The sequence below is a fragment of the Plecotus auritus genome (genome assembly GCF_963455305.1).
Source record: "Plecotus auritus genome assembly, chromosome: 5".
Classification (NCBI taxonomy): Eukaryota; Metazoa; Chordata; class Mammalia; order Chiroptera; family Vespertilionidae; genus Plecotus; species Plecotus auritus.
This window is the reverse complement of record NC_137776.1, coordinates 143,127,725-143,146,200: the sequence shown is the minus strand read 5'-3', so window position 1 is coordinate 143,146,200 and position 18,476 is coordinate 143,127,725. Positions and strand designations below refer to the sequence as shown.

Here is an 18,476-nt window from a genome sequence, read left to right as displayed (position 1 = left end):
TCAAGTCAAAGATTTGAAATACAAAGAAGCAAAAAACACCCAACTGGAAAAGCAAAAAGAAAAAAAGAATCCAAAAATATGAAGATAGTGTAAGGAGCTTCTGGGACAACTTCAAGTGTACCAACATCAGAATTATGGGGGTGTCAGAAGAAGAGAGAGAGCAAGATACTGAAAACCTATTTGAAGAAATAATGACAGAAAACTTCCCCCACCTGGTGAAAGAAATAGACTTACAAGTCCAGGAAGTGCACAGAACCCCAAACAAAAGGAATCCAAAGAGGACCACACCAAGACACATCATAATTAAAATGCCAAGGGCAAAAGACAAAGAGAGAATATTAAAAGCAGCAAGAGAAAAACAGTTAGTTACCTACAAGGGAGCACCCATACGATTGTCAGCTGATTTCTCAACAGAAATTATGCAGGCCAGACAGGAGTGGCAAGAAATATTCAAAGTGATGAATAGCAAGAACCTACAACCAAGGTTACTCTACCCAGCAAAGCTATCATTCAGAATTGAAGGTAAGATAAACAGCTTCACAGATAAGAAAAAGCTAAACCAGTATTATATGAAATGCTGAAAGGTATTCTTTAAGAAGAGGAAGAAGAAAAAGGTAAAGATAAAAATTATGAACAACAAATACATGTCTATCAATAAGTGAATCTAAAAATCAAGTGAATAAAAAATCTGATGATTAGAATAAACTGGCGAATATAATAGAATCAGGGGCATAGAAAGGGAGTGGACTGACAATTCTCGGGGGGAAAGAGGCGGAGGGGTACAGGAAGAGACTGGACAAAAATCGTACACCTATAGATGAGGACAGTGGGGCGGGGGGGTAAGGGCAGAGGGTGGGGTGGGAACCAGGTGGAGGGCAGCTATGGGAGGAAAAAAGAGGAACAATTGTAATAATCTGAACAATAAAGATTTATTTAAAAAAATGTCTTTTATCCATTTGAATAATATTTAAAAATATACATTTATAATATATATACATTTTAAATACATGTTTATAAAAATCTATAATGAATCTACAGTATTTGTTTACTTACATATAAACAAATGTTAATACTATGTGATTCAAATAATCCAAATAAGCAATGCCGAGAGAAACCAAGATGGCGGCATAGGTAAACACCTAAACTGCTGCCTCGCACAACAATTTCAAAACTGCAACTAAAAGACAGAACGGACACCATCCAGAACCACAGGAAAGCTGGCTGAGTGAAAATTCTACAGTTAGAAGGAAAGAGAAAAGCTCACAGAGAATTGGAGGTACGGCAAAGGGGCTTTGTGCGCGCAGAGAGGAAGGGCGGCTGAGAGCCTGGCTGACTTTCTCTGGCGGAAGGGGGAAGGAAGCCTCCGACCGCACTGAACCCCAGTTCTGACTGCACTGAACCCCAGTTCCGGGCGAACCCCTGGGGACCCACGCTCTTACGGGGGGAGTCTGGACTCTCGGGCGGAGACTCGAGCTGGGAAAGGCAGAAGTCTGAAGGCGCACGCGGGCCAGTGTGCACAAAGGCTACGGAGGTTGCCATAGGCTTTCCCTAGTGGAAGGGAGTCAGAGGATCCTGACTGCACTGAGCCCCAGTTCTGACTGCAGTGAACCCCAGTTCCAGGCGAGCCCCTGGGGACCCACGCTCTTGTGAGGGGAGTCTGGACTCTCGGGCGGAGACTCGGGAGCCGGGGAAGGCGGAGGACTGAAAGTGCGCACACGTGCAAGGGCAAGGCTGACAGGAAGCCAAGACTGAGACTCCACCCCATCCAAGCTGAGCACAGAGGCTATTGCAATTTGGCAAGTCTAATCCTATAAGGCTGTCTCCAGCACCGAACTTCTCCCAGCATAGACACAGCTGATCCTTAAAGCCAACTGGCCCGGAGGTCAATTCTTCCCAGTGATACCAACAACAATAAAGACTTAATTACAACAAGGCTGTACACACAGTCCACAAAGGGGTGCACCAAGAGTGTCCACCTCAGGTTAACTGGGGAAGCAGACCCACTGGGCCATATTGGAAACCTAGCACAAATATCTACCTTACCAACTCAGGGAATCAGTGAAAATGCGGGGTCAAAGAATCAGATCACAAACGAAAGAAATGGAGGAAAACAAACGACTGGATATAGAATTCAAAACCACGGTTATAAGACTTTTTAAGAATATCCTAGAAAAGGCCGATAAATATAACGAGACCCTCGAAGATATGAAAAAGGACCAACTAGAAATTAAACATACACTGACTGAAATAAAAAAATATTATACAGAGACCCAGAAACAGAATAGAGGAACACAAGAATCAAGTCAAAGAATTGAAATACAAAGAAGCAAAAAACACTCAACCGAAAAAGCAAAAAGCAAAAAAAAAAATCCAAAAAGTTGAAGATAATGTAAGAAGACTCTGGGACAACTTCAAGCGTACCAACATCAGAATTATGGGGGTGCCAGAAGAAGAGAGAGAGCAAGATACTGAAAACCTATTTGAAGAAATAATGACCAAAAACTTCCCCCACCTGGTGAAAGAAATAGACTTACAAGTCCAGGAAGCGCACAGAACCCCAAACAAAAGGAATCCAAAGAGGACCACACCAAGACACATCATAATTAAAATGCCAAGAGCAAAAGACAAAGAGAGAATATTAAAATCAGCAAGAGAAAAACAGTTAATTACCTACAAGGGAGCACCCATACGACTGTCAGCTGACTTCTCAACAGAAACTATGCAGGCCAGACGGGAGTGGCAAGAAATTTTCAATGTGATGAATAGCAAGAACCTACAACCAAGATTACTCTACCCAGCAAAGCTATCATTCAGAATTGAAGGGCAGATAGAGCTTCACAGATAAGAAAAAGCTAAAGGAGTTCATCACCACCAAACCAGTATTATATGAAATGCTGAAAGGTATTCTTAAAGAAGAGGAAGAAGAAAAAAGTAAAGAGAAAAATTATGAACAACAAATACATATCTATCAACAAGCGAACCTAAAAATCAAGTGAATTAAAAACCTGAGGAACAGAATAATCTGGTGAATATAATAGAATCAGGGGCATAGAAAGGGAGTGGACTGATAATTCTCAGGGGGAAAGGGGTATGGGGGGTTCATGAAGAGAATGGACAAAAATCATACACCTATGGATGAGGACAGTGGGGGGGAGGTAAGGGCAGAAGGTGGGGTGGGAAATGGGTGGAGGGGAGCTATGGGGGGAAAAAGGAGAAATAATTGTAATAATCTGAATAAAGATTTATTTAAAAAAAAATAAGCAATGCCATAGTGGTGAGATTACCTGTGATTTTTATTTTCATATTTAACTCATAGTGGATTTTACAGATGTTCTGTTCTCTGCCTGCACTGCCCATGTTTTCCAGCTGCTGGGCCCTGTCTTATACCTTGTCCCTCACTGAGAATGCTTACTTCCATCTCAAGCCTTTGAAATTCTGATCATCCTTTAAGACTTGGCTCAAATACCTCCTCCTCTGTCAGGTCTGCATTTCTACTGACCTCTCCCCTTCCCCTCTGGAAGTCCATTCACAGTAGATTTCTCCCATGGCATTTGCATTTTCTGCTGGGTACTGACAATGGAAGCTTGCAAGATTAAAGAGTAGTAATGAATGTAAGAAACTGGTGAATGAATAAAACTGAAGAGGGCAATGGTTTTTCAGCTCCAGCCAATTTCTCTGGAGTGGGAATATGAGTCTAAAGTTTCCAGGCCTTCCACTACATTGGGAAAGCAATAAATCCATATTTTTAAAAGTAAATCTTCCAGTTCTAAAATGTTAGCTCATTAAAAACAAACAAATCACTCTGCGGACCAAAGGAAAAAAAATCTGTAAGTTGAATCTAGCTTGCAGGCCCAAGTGTGCAACCTCTCCTAAGGCTTACATCTTTTCTATCTCTGTATCCTTTTGTCACCCAGCACCAGAGTTTGCTCATAATGTTTCGCTCCTAGTAGACATTCAATTTGTGTAAGTTGCTCCCTTGGTGGACCAGTGATAATCGGATCCATATCAGAGATCCATCATCCAACTTTAATGCTTTAAAACTTGTTTTAATGCTGAACTTCTCTCCGAAGCACTTTCCAAAGGTAACATGGAAGAAAATTCTTTCTCTATGACCCAAGACAGAAACTTGTTGTTGTTGTTTTTTTTCTGTACTTTGTACTAATTCAAGAGCACTGTCAGCACTCAATGAATAATAAATCAATCATTTAATTACAGTGTTTATGCATCCAGGTCATGTTGCATTGACTTCATATTTAAAGCAAAATTTTCTAGCACTTAAGAAGAAAGGGCTAAAAAGCAAGCATGAGCTAAGCAATAGTCTAACACACACAAAAAAGGGCAATTTTTATGTCTGCATCAGAAGAGCTGAATCAGGCAAGGAAAACAGAAATGAAACCAAGCCAGCTGAATACCTCATAGCAGGGAACGGGAAAGCAATGCAACAGCATCCTGGATCTATATAGCATTACCTCACTATCGTTCACCAAAGAGCATTATCTAACTGCTTTTGGCTCGTCTGAGAGCCACTTTCAGTGAGGATGATAGAGATGACCTAAGAGAAGGTACGATTTCAAAGTCAGATAGCCAGGCAGAGGAGCTAGCCCAGAGTCTTAAAGACAGTTCTGAATGTAGGACTTGTCCTGAGACTCGGTGCATGAGACAGGAGGGAGATCAGCAGTAAAGGATATCACTTCACTAGTGAGAAGAGAAACATTGTGGGCTCAGAAACATTAAGCCAGAGCTGACTCCATGCCTGGAAGCAAGCAGAAATCTGCCAATAAATGCATGGTGTTGCCTTGATGGTGCTAGAATGAGGAGGTTCAACACCTAATGCTTGCCATGTGACAGGCATACTAGTAGTTCTAAGCATAGAGGTCAAGGCCTCTGTGTCATAGAGCTTACATGCTAACAGAGGGAGACGCATAATAAGCACTTTTAAAAAGGGAAATTTCAAGTAGTTATACGTCACATGAAGAAAATAAAACAGTGTGCTGAGAGTGTCTGGAATGGGCGGCCAGAGAAGAGCTCTAAAGAGGTGACATAATCTGAATCTTTAATGACAAAAAGGAATGAGACATGCCAAATTCTGGAAATGTGCATCCCTGAAGGGAGGAACAGCTAATGACAATGAAAGGACCATCTTGTATTGGAGCATAAGAAAGAATCCCAACGTTTGTGGACTTTACAATAAAAGAGCAAAAGTAGTAAGAGGTGAGCTCAGAGAAAAAGAAAAGAAACAGATCACATAAGGAATTAAAAGGCCAAGACAGGGATTTGGAATTCCTTCTAAATAAGCTACTGGAGGATTTTAAGCAAATGGGTACAACCAACCCCCAGGTCATATTTCCCAAGATGACTGTTTCATTTGCAAAAGAGGGACGGTGGGCCGCTGGAGTGTATTAGACCACAGAGTAGTGATAAGTGCTTGCTGCTGCCTTTGAACTTGGTGTGGTGACCCGGGGTTGAATGTAGTCAGTGAGCTGGTGAAGAAGTCAAAGAAACCTGACTTCCATGATGAAGTCAAAGAAAACTGTCATGGGAAAGAAAGTCAGCTTGCTGGAATTCAGCTCCACCACTTGCCAGAGCCCTGTCAGCACCCTGGGCCTTCCTCTAAACATCCTCAAAAGCCTCCTGCTTGTCTCTGCTTAGCTCTTATTTGATTGTAATCTTTATGAAGTAAGCACTATAATTAATAAATCCTTCTATTTCCCAATGTACTGCACAGGAACTAGCCATGATAGGTGTCTAGGAGTTTATTTAGTAGCATTCCGAGGCATTAATAGAATAAGAGGTTGACACTACCCATCCTGCCCTGTTTTTGGAAATGCCACAAGCTTCGTGGGGAGGGAGCTAACTCTGGGTCCAAGACTTACTGAGCTCACCATCCATTGCTTCAGCCATCCTGTGCTAATTTATGAGAATATTGTGAGCCATGATATTCATGTCTAACCCGCTCTGAATTAAAACCATACTCATTGGACTTCATTTATACTAGTTCTCCCCTTATCCACAGTTTTGCTTTCCACAGTTTCATATATCCATGGTCAACTGTTGTTCAAAAATACTAAATGGAAAATTCCAGAAATGAACAATTCCTATGTTTTAAGTCGCCCGCTATTCTACATAGTGTGATGAAATTTTGCACCCCCCTGCTCCCGCCTGCTTGGGATGTGAGTCATCACTTCATCCAGCGTATCCATATGCAGATGCTCCCTGCCTGTTAGTCACTTAGTAGCCATCTTGGTTATCACATCAATTGTCCTGGTATTGCAGTGCTTGTGTTCAAATAACATTTTTACTTAATAATGGCCCCAAAACAAAAGAGCAGCAATGCTGGCAAGTGAGATATGCCAAAAGGAAGCCATGAGGTGGTTCCTTTCAGTAAAAAGGAATGTCTATATAGGGGAAAATAGTGTATATAGTTCGGTACTATCTGTGGTTTCAGGCATCCAATGGGGGTCTTGGAATGTATAACCTGCAGATGAGGGGGAACTACTGTATTGACATCTAAAAAGTAGATCACGCCCTGGCTGGTTTGGCTCAGTGGATAGAGCGTCAGCCTGCGGACTGAAGGGTCCCAGGTTCAATTCTGGTAAAGGGCACATGCCTGGGTTACGGGCTCAATTCCCAGTAGGAGTTGTGCAGGAGATAGCTGATCAATGATCCTCTCTCATCATTGATATTTCTATCTCTCTCTCCCTTCCCCTTCCTCTCTGAAATCAATAAAAATATATTTAAAAAATAAAATAAATAATTAAAAGTAGATCCCACCCTCTAAATCCTGAGATGATGTCTTCTTGCATAGTGTGTGTAAACAATGAGCCACAAAATAATAATCTGTTAAGAGAAACATGAGTATCATACTTACATAGCCATATTCTAAATCCCAGCACCAGCAGTAATTGCAAAATCTTACAAAACATGCCCGGAGAAAGTCCCCAACAAGGACTGTGACATAAGTGGTCAAAACATCAGAAACAGTCAGCCGCACAAATTCCTGTGGAGATATTATCTGCATTATAATTTGCATTTTTGTCTTTAAATGGTCCTAGTGTTGACAGCGAATTTGTCATGTTTCTAAACAGTATGAGCAGGGAAACTGCAATTAATGGTAAAGAAACTAGTTAGGCATGTCTAGCAAATGAAGAATGCTTCACCCTTATTTTATTTGTCTAAAAATAATTATTTTCTGTTCCAAAATCACTGTATTAAAAGTCTTATTACTGAGAAACGTTTATAAGCATCATACAATAACCCAAAATAGGAAAATATTGGCCATGTGGAAGTTTAAAATTTAATCTGGCAAACAGCAATATTTATAAAGTTTAAAGACAAACTTGGAAAAAGCATGTGCAGCATAGATGATAGAAGATTTGTTTTACTAACACATGAAAACTTTTACAAATCAGTATGACAATAGATGGGTGATCCAATTAGGAAAAGAATTGGCAAACGATGCAAACAAGAAATCCTCAGGAGAACTTGGGGGTCAACAGAGGTGGGGCACAGACCCTCACCCCCTCCCAACTTTGCAGGGGCCTAAACCCTCATCCCTTCTGAGGGAGGTCTCCTGCCCCCATGGCTGCTTTGCTTCCCATGCCCAGCTCAAATCGGGACCCAGGTAACAGAGACTTGGCTGACAGCAGCTGCCCTCTCACTGCAACAAGACTTGAGTTGTCTTGTACCCATGGTGTGGGGAAGTGGGTTTTTGATATCTAAATCCAGCCTAGCACCAGGAATGCTCAGGGCCTACTCAAGAAGGCAAATAATCCTTTCCACTAATATTTACAGGGTAAAATAAGATTGCTGTTAGAGTATTAAATTTGACAGTAAAATAGTAGTCAAGTTCTCAGACTGATTTAAATTAGTTAAGTGAAATAAGTGAATATTCTAGAAAAATTAATGGTACTGGACAAAAAGCTGTTCCTAAAGTGTTAACTAAAATTTTTATTTGTAGTTCATCTCATGGTAAAATTGCGTAACATGTAATGAACCTAAAGCAGTTATATTTTAGTGCAAAAAATTAAAATTTAAAAGCTATCAAGACTACATTATAAAATTTCCAAAAGCCTCCTAATATTTAAATCAAAAAAGGGGGGGGGGGCAGTAGAAGAATATCATGTAAGGAAAAATATCCTGTAAGTAAATTACATCTAGAAAATTTTTACTTTAGAAAATTAACTTTCATTTGTAATGCTAACAGCAAGACACTCATGAAAAACATACATGGTGTCAAAACAAGCCAAAGGAAAATCGTTTGGGCAAAAAATGAAAAAGGATCCCAAGTCAAATTTATAGAAAAGATTCCTTTATTAACTTTTGGTTGAGAATATGTTTGTATATTTTCAGAAAACAACTCCAAGACCACGTGGATTCCTGCAATAGAGAGGAATTGACAGGACTGCTCCAGCCATGAAGACAGAAGAGAAACAGTCCAGAGATGGAAGACGCTGATGACGCCTTGCCATACTAGCAGTCAGCAGCTGTGCGTCGCAGCAGGTTGCTCAGGACCAAACCAGAGAGGGTCGGACCTGCATTACCACCATTTGTCCACCATCCAGAACTGAAATATCATTGATGACATGTACACATAAGGAACTGTTTGACTGAAATTGGGACTCAAAAGAACTGTTGGCCCAGAAAGAAACTCACTACAGACTGATTCATTTGCTTCTCAGCATAACCATTATTGCTTGTCTCATTTTCAGTTCTTATAAGTGTATTTCTAGTATCACATGATCTTACTCATCTAGGGGAAATAATGAACAACATAAACTGATGAACAAAAACAGACCCAGAGACAGGGAAGCATTGATCAGACTGTCAAACTTCAGAGGGAAGGTAGGGGAGGGTGAGGGTAAGGGAGAGAGATCAACCAAAGGACTTGTAGGCATGCATATAAGCCTAACCAGTGGTCACAGACAGCGTGGGGGTGGGTTTGGGATGGGAATGGGGGGATGAGGACAAATATGTGATACCTTAATCAATAAAGAAATTAATAAATAATAATAATAATAATTTAAAAAAAAGAAAAAGAATTCCTCATTAGAAAATACACAGTCAATTAAAACATTGGAAAATACTTAAACCCCAGAGTAATATAAATTAAAACAAGTTGCTTTATTAGAACACCAATAGGTAGTAAACAACGCATTTTGTTTGAAAACAATCCTTCCGTTATGTGCAACTGTAAAAGGGGTGTAAAAGGAGAACTTCCCTCAGTGGATGGATGTGAGGCATGCATGAGATAATGTATATGAAATTCACAGCCAGCACATGGTAAGCATTCAATAAATCTTAGCTGCATTTTATTAGTTTAAGCAATAAAAAATTAGGCCACACTTATGGAAGAACTATTGACTCTGCTCTTTTTTAATCCATTAATTGTCATGCACTTCTGTTTGTGATATTACCTGTCCCACCATTGTTTCCCAGCAGGGTCCTCGAGGTACATCTGCAGGGTGCACAAAAAAGGGTGCCCCAGTGCTATTTCCAGTGAGTGTTGCATTGTAGGCCTTGATCATGTTGGCTTCCCACAGGGTAATATTGACCCTTACTAGCTTTTCCTCTTCAATCTAGAAAGCAAAGCAATAGCAACAAAAGTGAACATAACACAGATATCAAATGCATGTCTGGCAGTCTTGAGACTGGGAATGTAACGTGCTGATGGCAATCCAGACACATGATTTACCTTGTTGTTGATCTCATCCAACAAGGCAAGAATAAATACATACAAGTTGCCCAAAAGAAGAGCAAAAATGCGTATCAGTAGCCATTTTAGAGCAATGAGGGGATGGTAGTCTTCCAATTCAGCAAATAAGTCAAACAATGTTGGACAGAACATCCCCAGGAGGGACATGACCATGTTCATCTACAAGGAGACACAAGGGATAAATTAGGTTAATAGTATTTAGAAATTATTATTGCTTTCCTCCAGACTTTTACAAAATTCCAGCTAGATACCTTTGATCTTTTATTAGACTAAAGAAGATTATCTCGTGCATTTTTAAAATTTAATCTTAATAAAACATCAATATCAACTCACATTCTTAAGATTTGGATGTATATGAGCTTGTGTATATACCAGTAATAACAGTGTTTCCTGGTATAATGAGGGATGCAATTTACATCACTCACTACTCAAAGAACCCGTGTTGTTCTGCATGGTAACTGATTCTGATATGGTGTTGCACTACACAACATATTTCCAAAGGCAATGGAAAATGATCTGCTTGAAGACTGAGATCCATATTGGAAATAATAACTTGATAATCATCAGCATATGAGTTAGTTTAATTAGTTAGAATGAATGACTTCCTTGAGATGGGCTCAGGACTAAACATTGAATTTAGGGACATGCAAACTGTTAGGAGCAAAAGAAAAAGTGCTTTATCAAAGAAAACAGAGGACATTCAGAGAAACCAAAGAACACATAGTATGATATTATTGAAGCCACTGAAGCCAAGGCAAGACAGTTTCAAAAAATGACTGGTTCATGCCCTGACCGGTTTGGCTCAGTGGACAGAGAGTCGGCCTGTGGACTGAAGGGCCCCGGGTTCGATTCCAGTCAAGGGCATGTACCTTGGTTGCGGGCACATCCCCAGTAGGGGGTGTGCAGGAGGCAGCTGATCAATGTTTCTCTTTCATTGATGTTTCTAACTCTCTATCCCTCTCCCTTCCTCTCTATAAAAAAATCAATAAAATATATTTTAAAAAAAAAGACTGGTTCATGATGCCAAAGGCAAGAGAATGATAAGAGAGAGAGGGATGGGGCGGCGGGAGAGAGAGAAATAGTGCAAGTAGGAAATGTGTGTTCCTTCTCTCCTGATTGACTGGCACCCTTATGATTATATTATTTGGCTAAATTAAGTCAAAGGAAAAAAATCCAGAGCAGGTACTACTTTTATGGTGGAAGAAAATCCTTCCTTAAACTAAAAAAAAAAAAAAAAAAAAAAAAAAAAAGTATTCAAAAATAGGATTTCTGGTAACTTTTCAGGTAACTTTAGCAACTGTCTTTCCTAAATACCTGGCTCAAACTGCCACCATTAAACATTTATTTCCTATTTCCCCCTGTGGATTCCATATTTTGATTGGAAGTACTAGACTATATTTAGAAAATAATTGTCAATATGTTTTTTCCATTTTTATTAAGAACATTATATATGCATGACCAGCAGGAGCTAAAAATCAGCATAACATAAAATCAGCATGATATCATTTCAGCCTAAAGTAAAAACTTGGCAGATCTTGTACAATCTTATATAAGGTAAATTTAATTCTGTTTTATCAAATTTATAGTTATGCATAACTCCCCATTATTACCTTTGTTGGCTCCTAGGACTCAGGGATCTCCTAAAATGGATATTAAACAGGTTCTTACAAAGAGTGACCCTTTTAATGATTGATAATCAATACCCATCCTTTACTGTGGTTCATTTATACAAAAATATGGTCAATATGAACCATAGACTAAAGTGGCATGGTTGCCCTGACCGGTGTGGCTCAGTGGATAGAGCATCGGCCTGTGGACTGAAGGGTCCTGGGTTCGAGTCCGGTCAAGGGCATGTACCTTGGTTGCGGGCATATCCCCAGTAGGGGGCGTGCAGGAGGCAGCTGATCGATGTTTCTAACTCTCTATCCCTCTCTCCTCCTCTCTGAAATCAATAAAAATATTTTAAAAAAATTAAAAAATGAAGTGGCATGGTAATTGTGCCTATAAATATTATCACAACTACAAGAAAGAATTTTGACAGCAAACTTAGTAAAGGCTTTGAAGTTTATTTGTTTTAAGTAAATGAAATATCTCCACCAAATGACTGTTTCACAGGTTTCCATCAAATGTCTGTGTTATTATAGTCTCTTAAATGAATGGCCTTCCATTTCCATTGTTACCATGGCTAAATATAGAATGCTTTTGTTTGGAAGTTTTTGTTGTAAGTAATACCATTTACTGTCCAAAAATGTTTAAGGAGATTCTATACTATGAAGACTTAATCTTTTTGGTCTATAAGGCTCTACAGAAATTTCAGTGTGGGAAATCTATACTTTGCACAGACTATATCTACCCAAACTTTGAAAATGCCCAAGTTCTAAATGGTGCCACATTGCATGCTGGAACATTTTATTAAAGAGAATAGGCCTTAGCAACAATATATGATCAATGATTTCCTGATTTTAAATATCAACCTCTGACCTCCCTTCTCTGACCTTCTAAATGGGCAGATACACTGAAAAGAAAATCACAATCATATTTAATTCCTGGCAAAGAGCTAACCTTCTTAATTTGAATAGCATTCAGATGGGGAGGACAGACGTCTAGGAGGAGAAAAGGGAGATAGGGAGTTAGGCTGCTAGTGAAAAACAGAGAGAACCCAGACTTGCCCAAAGTGGGGGAGGCAATCTGAATGTGTCCATGAGATAAACACAGGAACCAAGGCTCTATCATCGCTGCTTCAGAGAATTCAGGCAACAAATGGATCTTTCAGTGACAGATGCAGGATCTACAGGGAAATCAGCATAAGTTCATGAAAAGAGTGTGTGGCTTGAAACCAAGAATCCTAGGTTTTAACTCACTTTTCTCCATAGTTCTGTGACCACGAACACATCCCCTCATCTCCTGAGAGTCCTCATTTCCTTGTAAACTGTACTGGTTGGAATATATGTGTGCTTACATCTCTCCCAACTCTAACGTTCCAGAATGTCCCAAAATGAAAGACAGCCAGTAGACAGTTTTGCAAATAAGGCTGGGATAGAGTGGAAAATGTGGGACAGGGTTGGCTAACTCACAAGGCAGATGGAGGAAAGAGGTAGAGAGTGGCCTTATTTAATGTTCTGCCATAGAAGCATAACCCACAAAATCTCAAATGTCAGGTTGGAAGCACATAAAAAGCATGCAGAGACGAACTTCATTTTTTTCCCACCACCCAAGGGTGTCGGGATCTTGCTGTGCAAATTCCTGGGATCTCTTCACAGCCCAAAAGATGAGGTATCCACTCGCGGCAAGTGTTAGAAACACGAAGAAGTTAGCGAGAAACCTCAGGAATCTGATCAAGTGGACGTTTTCTTCCACTTGAGCCGCTCTTTCTTCAATTATAGCTTCCTGTACCCAGGAAAAAGAGAAATATCTGAGCTACACAAGTATCATGAACTCAGGAATTAATTTTGCTAACATCAGAATGTAAAATATGAAAATTAACTAAATCTGGGATTTCACAAACCAATGAATATTGCCAGTAAGTGAGAACAAGTGAGAGAAAGGAGGAATTCTTACAAACCATCTCTAAGCAATCTAATAGGATAGTCTTCATTCTAAATTCTCTTCCAGTGCAGTTTTCTAAAAGCTACAAAATAATACTTCAAAGTCATCTTAAATATTGAGCATTGTTCTGTTATATAAAATATCTGATTCTGGTTACTAATGGTCCCCTATTTTAAGCCAATGGCATTATTTTAATACCAAACTTAGAGAAGAGATAATGCTGTTGTGGGTCACCAGATATTTTCCAGTCATAATCAGAATCCTGCCAAAGTCCCAGTAGGCAGAAATGATGAGTTAATCTTTCTTTTAATTGTCAAGATACTTTGTTAGCTGGAACATATGGGATTGCTCCCATTTTACTCTGACAAATACAAAGAAAAGCCCTAGGCGGTTTGGCTCAGTGGATAGAGCAACAGCTGGTGGACTGAAAAGTCCCAGGTTCTATTCCGGTCAAGGGCATATGCCTGGGTTGTGGACTCAGTCCCCAGTAGGGGGCATGCAGGAAGCAGCCAATCAATGAGTTTCTCTCATCATTGATGTTTCTATCTCTCTCTCCCTCTCCCTTCCTCTCTGAAATCAATAAAAAATATATATATTAGAAATACAAAGAAAAGACTCTGGAAGGTGGCCATCTTTACCTTAAAGTTCATTGTGATAGAATTGAATTTGTTGTCTGCTGTTTCAGGATTGCCGATCAGGTAGTCCCAGCTGGTGAACACCTTCCAGCTGAAGTTGAAGGTGTTGTCATCACCACCCCCATCGTCACCAATATTTTGGGTCATTCTATAAAAACAGGAAGTTTAATCCAGCAACCAGAATACAAAAAAAGAAGGAGAGTACAGGGAATGTTAAAACATCGTAAGTATAGGTTAATTGGAGATGCAATAGCTAAAAGACATATTTTCAAACACTTTTTTTTAATAACCAGAAAATAGAAGTTTATTTTTAAGTTTTTAAACTGTGCATTTTTTAGGCTTTCAAGATTAAAAGACTTGATGATTTTAAAAATTAAACAGGTTATATAAAAAACACATATTTTTATTTGTTTTCCTAAACTGTTTTCTTAGCCTCATATACTTGGCTCTTAACCTTTTGTGGGATAAGGTTATCTTTAGAAATCTGAAGAAAACCATTGGGTCCCTCCCAGGAAAAGAAAATATGGGTAGGCTCTGACACTGTTGTACACAACTTCAATGGTTCCCAGACCCCCTGAAGCCTCGAGATGGACGAAGCCAGGTCAGGTCAGGAAATAACTGCATATATTTCAATCCCCCCTAGAATGTCCTCCAAAAGAGTGATTGCACCAAATGCATGGCATTTCTCCATTACTCTGCAACTCTTGATCAAAAATCGAGATAGTAGTTATACATATTCTACTCGGTGATTGAAAAAATAATTTTTTGGATTAGAGAGTTTAAATGCATTTACTTACACATTTATTTCAGTAGTTAGAGAACTGTTTTCTACTTATTCCACTTCCTTTTTTCCCTAATCACTAAAAATAGCAAAACTGAAATTTTATATGATACATATTATTAAACGATCCTATAAGGCTTTGTTTTTTTAAACATCATAGTGATTATGGAATCCAGAAAGAAAGAAGCAACATGACATAAATGTGACATCATAGGTTGACAGGCATCTCTAAGGTCATCTAAATTCCCCTAATGTCCCCACCCCTTATGAAAGTTCATCTATTTTAAATGGGCTAATGTATTATGAAAAAATAACCAAATATAATTTGGTTCAAATAGGTCGTACAGTCAATGCCTGTGGGTAGGTCATTGGATATGTCTAATATTATTTTATCATCTGTAAAATAATTAAACCACTACCTACTTTGTCATGTTTAAGGGTTAATAGATAAATATATTCTCTCTTTTCCTAATTTAACAATATTTATATACATGTATTGAAGCTGGTTTATGGTGTACATAGGTTTTTAATATATAGAGGATAGACAGTCTATGTGGACAAAATTTTTCACACTATTTGAGGCTTGTATGTGCACATTATTTAGGTATTCAATGCTCTACTTGTTAGCTTAGTCTATTATGGCCAGTCTCATAAACAGAAAAAGGAGGATATCTCATCTCAATGAACCCTACAACAGGTGAAAGCCTTGGGAAGGCCTGTTGGGATAAAACAGACAGCAAGAGCCATCTCCATAAGGCATACCTGCCCTGAATGACTCAGCTATTTCCAGTGGTTTGCTGCTCTGGATATGCCAACATTTTTAGCTCAAAGAACTGTTTTTAATAGGAACAATTAGATATTGAAATTACAGCACCTTTACTGTGTGATACAAAACTTCAAAGAGATGAGGACAACATATGAAGAGGCTGATGGTCTCCATGTTATGTAACTTTATATTATACTGTATTAATTTGCTTTTAATACATATGTTATTTTTGACTATGAATATTTCTAAGCTTCTGATGTGGTTAGTAATGTACACTGCCTTGGAAGGAAGGAGCTAAGACTATAGTGACCAACCGTCTTGATTTGCCAGGGACTGAATGGGTTTCCAGGGCACAAGACTTTGGTGCTAAAACAGGGAAAGTCCTGAATCAATAAAGTTAGTCACCCTGTCTTAAAACCTCGAAGTACTTTCTTGGATTTCTATCTCATATTACCTTCCAATTTCCCAATTAAATAATTAAAATTAGATATTGGCCACCATTTTATAGATGAGGATACCTAGACAAACAGTATGGGCAAGATGTTGAAGTCCACCCATAGCCTAATTGATTTTGAAACCTAGATTCCCTTCTATTTGATTTGAATAATGTAACTCACAAAGCCACCCATGTTTATTCCAATAATATATTCTATCAGGGTGGAGATGAGGAGAGGTAATGATAAATGATTTTGTGGAATCACTTATATATCATTAATTCTCTTTCTACCAAGCCTTGTTCCCAAGGCTAGGAGTGGGTAGGAGTTATGAATTGCTTTGTAACTGTTTTGCAATACACAATAACGAGTTTAAACCACTGGCCAATCATGTAACAAACAACCAAAGGTCCATGCCAAAGGGAGGGACCAAAGCCAGGTTGGTTTTATTGGCATAATATGAATGACTTTAAGAGAGAAAATGTGGATTTGGTGCCATGCAGCTATCCTAAATGGCATCTTTAAGCTAGTTAGGAAAAACTGCCATTTCCTCTAGGCCAGTGGTCAGCAAACTCAATAGTCAACAGAGCCAAATATCAACAGTACAACGATTGAAATTTCTTTTGAGAGCCACATTTTTTAAACTTAAACTATATAGGTAGGTACATTGTTACTAACTTAATTAGGGTACTCCTTCAATCGCACTGTATGTGCGCGCCCGCACGTGGTATTTTGTGGAAGAGCCACACTCAAGGCGGCTGATCGATGTTTCTCTCTCATAGATGTTTCTAACTCTCTATCCCTCTTCCTTCCTCTCTGTAAAAAATCAATAAAATATATTTAAAAAAAAAAAAAAAGGGGGGGCCAAAGAGCCGCATGTGGCTCGTGAGCCACGGTTTGCCAACCACTGCTCTAGTCTGGCATTATCCAATAAGGTCACCACCAGCAACATGTGGTGACAGAATGCCTAAAATGTGATAATATAAAATACACATAAGACTGCAAAGAAAGTACCAAAAAAATCTCAATAATAATATTATTTTAATTATATGTTAATGCATTTGCTATATTAAATTAAATAAAATATATTATTAAAATTCATTAAATCGATGTTTCTCTCTCTCTCCCCTCCTCTCTCTCTCAAAAAATCAATAAAAGTATTTTTAAATTAACTTAATTTACCTGTGTAAATTAATATGGCTACTAGAAAATTTTAAGTGAGATGTGTGGTTCATCTTGTATTTCTTTGCACAATGCTGTTCTATAACCTTAAAATTCACCAACTAGAAAATTATTGTAATGAATACACAAATCCATTAATGTGTAACTGCATAAACCTATGTGACTTCTCTGTCATTGGGGTTACATTTGATTCTTCAATAAGCCAATGGGTTACAATCCTAACAAAATTATCAACAGTTATCAATTATTTACCACCAGCCAGACATGTTCTCAGTATTAACTCATTTTATGTATTAACTCATTTAGTCCTCATGGCCATCCTAAGACCAAGGTGTTACTACAACTCTATTAAGAGGGAAACTAGAGAACAGAACATTTGTACAAGTTGTCAAAGGTCTTTTAGTCCATGGTAGAGCTGGGATTTGAGTCCATGCAGACCAGCTGGGGATTCACAACTTCTACAGAATCACTGAAAAGAGCTGAGTAACTGGACATACACAAACTTGCTTGCCCAGTGACTAAGGACAGTGAAGGACCAACTCAGAAACAATCCTCTGAGGCCTCTCTAATGTGACTGGCCCCCTGACTTTAGTCTTGCCAAATCAAAATGGGGGTGTGCGGGAGGCAGCCGATCAGTGATTCTCTCTCATCATTGATGTTTCTATCTCTGTTTCCCTCTCCCTTCCTCTCTGAAGTCAATATATATATATCTATTTTTCTTAAGTAAAAAAAAAATATGGTAAAGACTAGAAATACCTTAGATTTTGGAATGTAATAGTACTGCATTAGGTAGATAGATAACTAATACTAGGTATTTAGGATCTCTGATTACACTTGAGCAGTAGATAAATATTTTGGATGTGGGGTCTCCACTAAGGCTGTCATCATGTCATGAAGGGGCTTAAAAACTAAATATGATAGTGTTCTTTGGTGGAATCAGTAATTGTGACAGGGACAGGACCCAAAGTGTGTCACAGACTTGGACCCTTGGACAAGGCCCTTCCCTGAAATGAAGCAAATGGCCAGTTCTCCCTGTGCAGAGTCAACTAAAGGGTTGGGACATTAATTGAGGTGTCTCAATTCTTCTCCTAAGCTAGAGCAGAGAACTAGCTGAAGGGCAGGTTACTCATAGCCCCAAACAACTGTACTAGGTTTCCTCAGAGTATTACAAATACAGGGTGGGCAGAAGTAGGTTTACAGTTGTGAGTATGTGACACACCATGTTTATCCTTGTATTATTATTTATTTATCACTAGAGGCCCGGTGCACGAAATTCATGCACGAGGAGTGTGTGCCCTCAGCCCAGCCTGCACCCTCTCCAAACTGGGACCCCTTGAGGGATGTCTGACTGCCTGTTTAGACGCGATCCTAGTGGAATCGGGCCTAAATGGGCAGTCGGACATCCCTCTCACAATCCAGG

The 18,476-nt window shown here is 39.0% G+C and overlaps 1 protein-coding gene across 2 annotated transcripts in view; it reads right to left on the bottom strand.

Moving 5' to 3' along the window:
• TMC1 (transmembrane channel like 1) overlaps positions 1-18,476 on the bottom strand; it is a 241,810-nt gene that overhangs the window by 25,942 nt on the left and 197,392 nt on the right. For both annotated transcript variants that reach the window (XM_080668801.1, XM_080668800.1), the window contains 5 exons: positions 13,897-14,041; positions 12,905-13,099; positions 9,692-9,871; positions 9,414-9,575; positions 6,869-6,997 (listed from right to left, as the gene is read on the bottom strand). In XM_080668801.1, the coding sequence (XP_080524927.1) occupies positions 6,869-6,997; positions 9,414-9,575; positions 9,692-9,871; positions 12,905-13,099; positions 13,897-14,041 (811 nt within the window). The remainder of the gene's footprint in view (positions 1-6,868; positions 6,998-9,413; positions 9,576-9,691; positions 9,872-12,904; positions 13,100-13,896; positions 14,042-18,476) is intronic.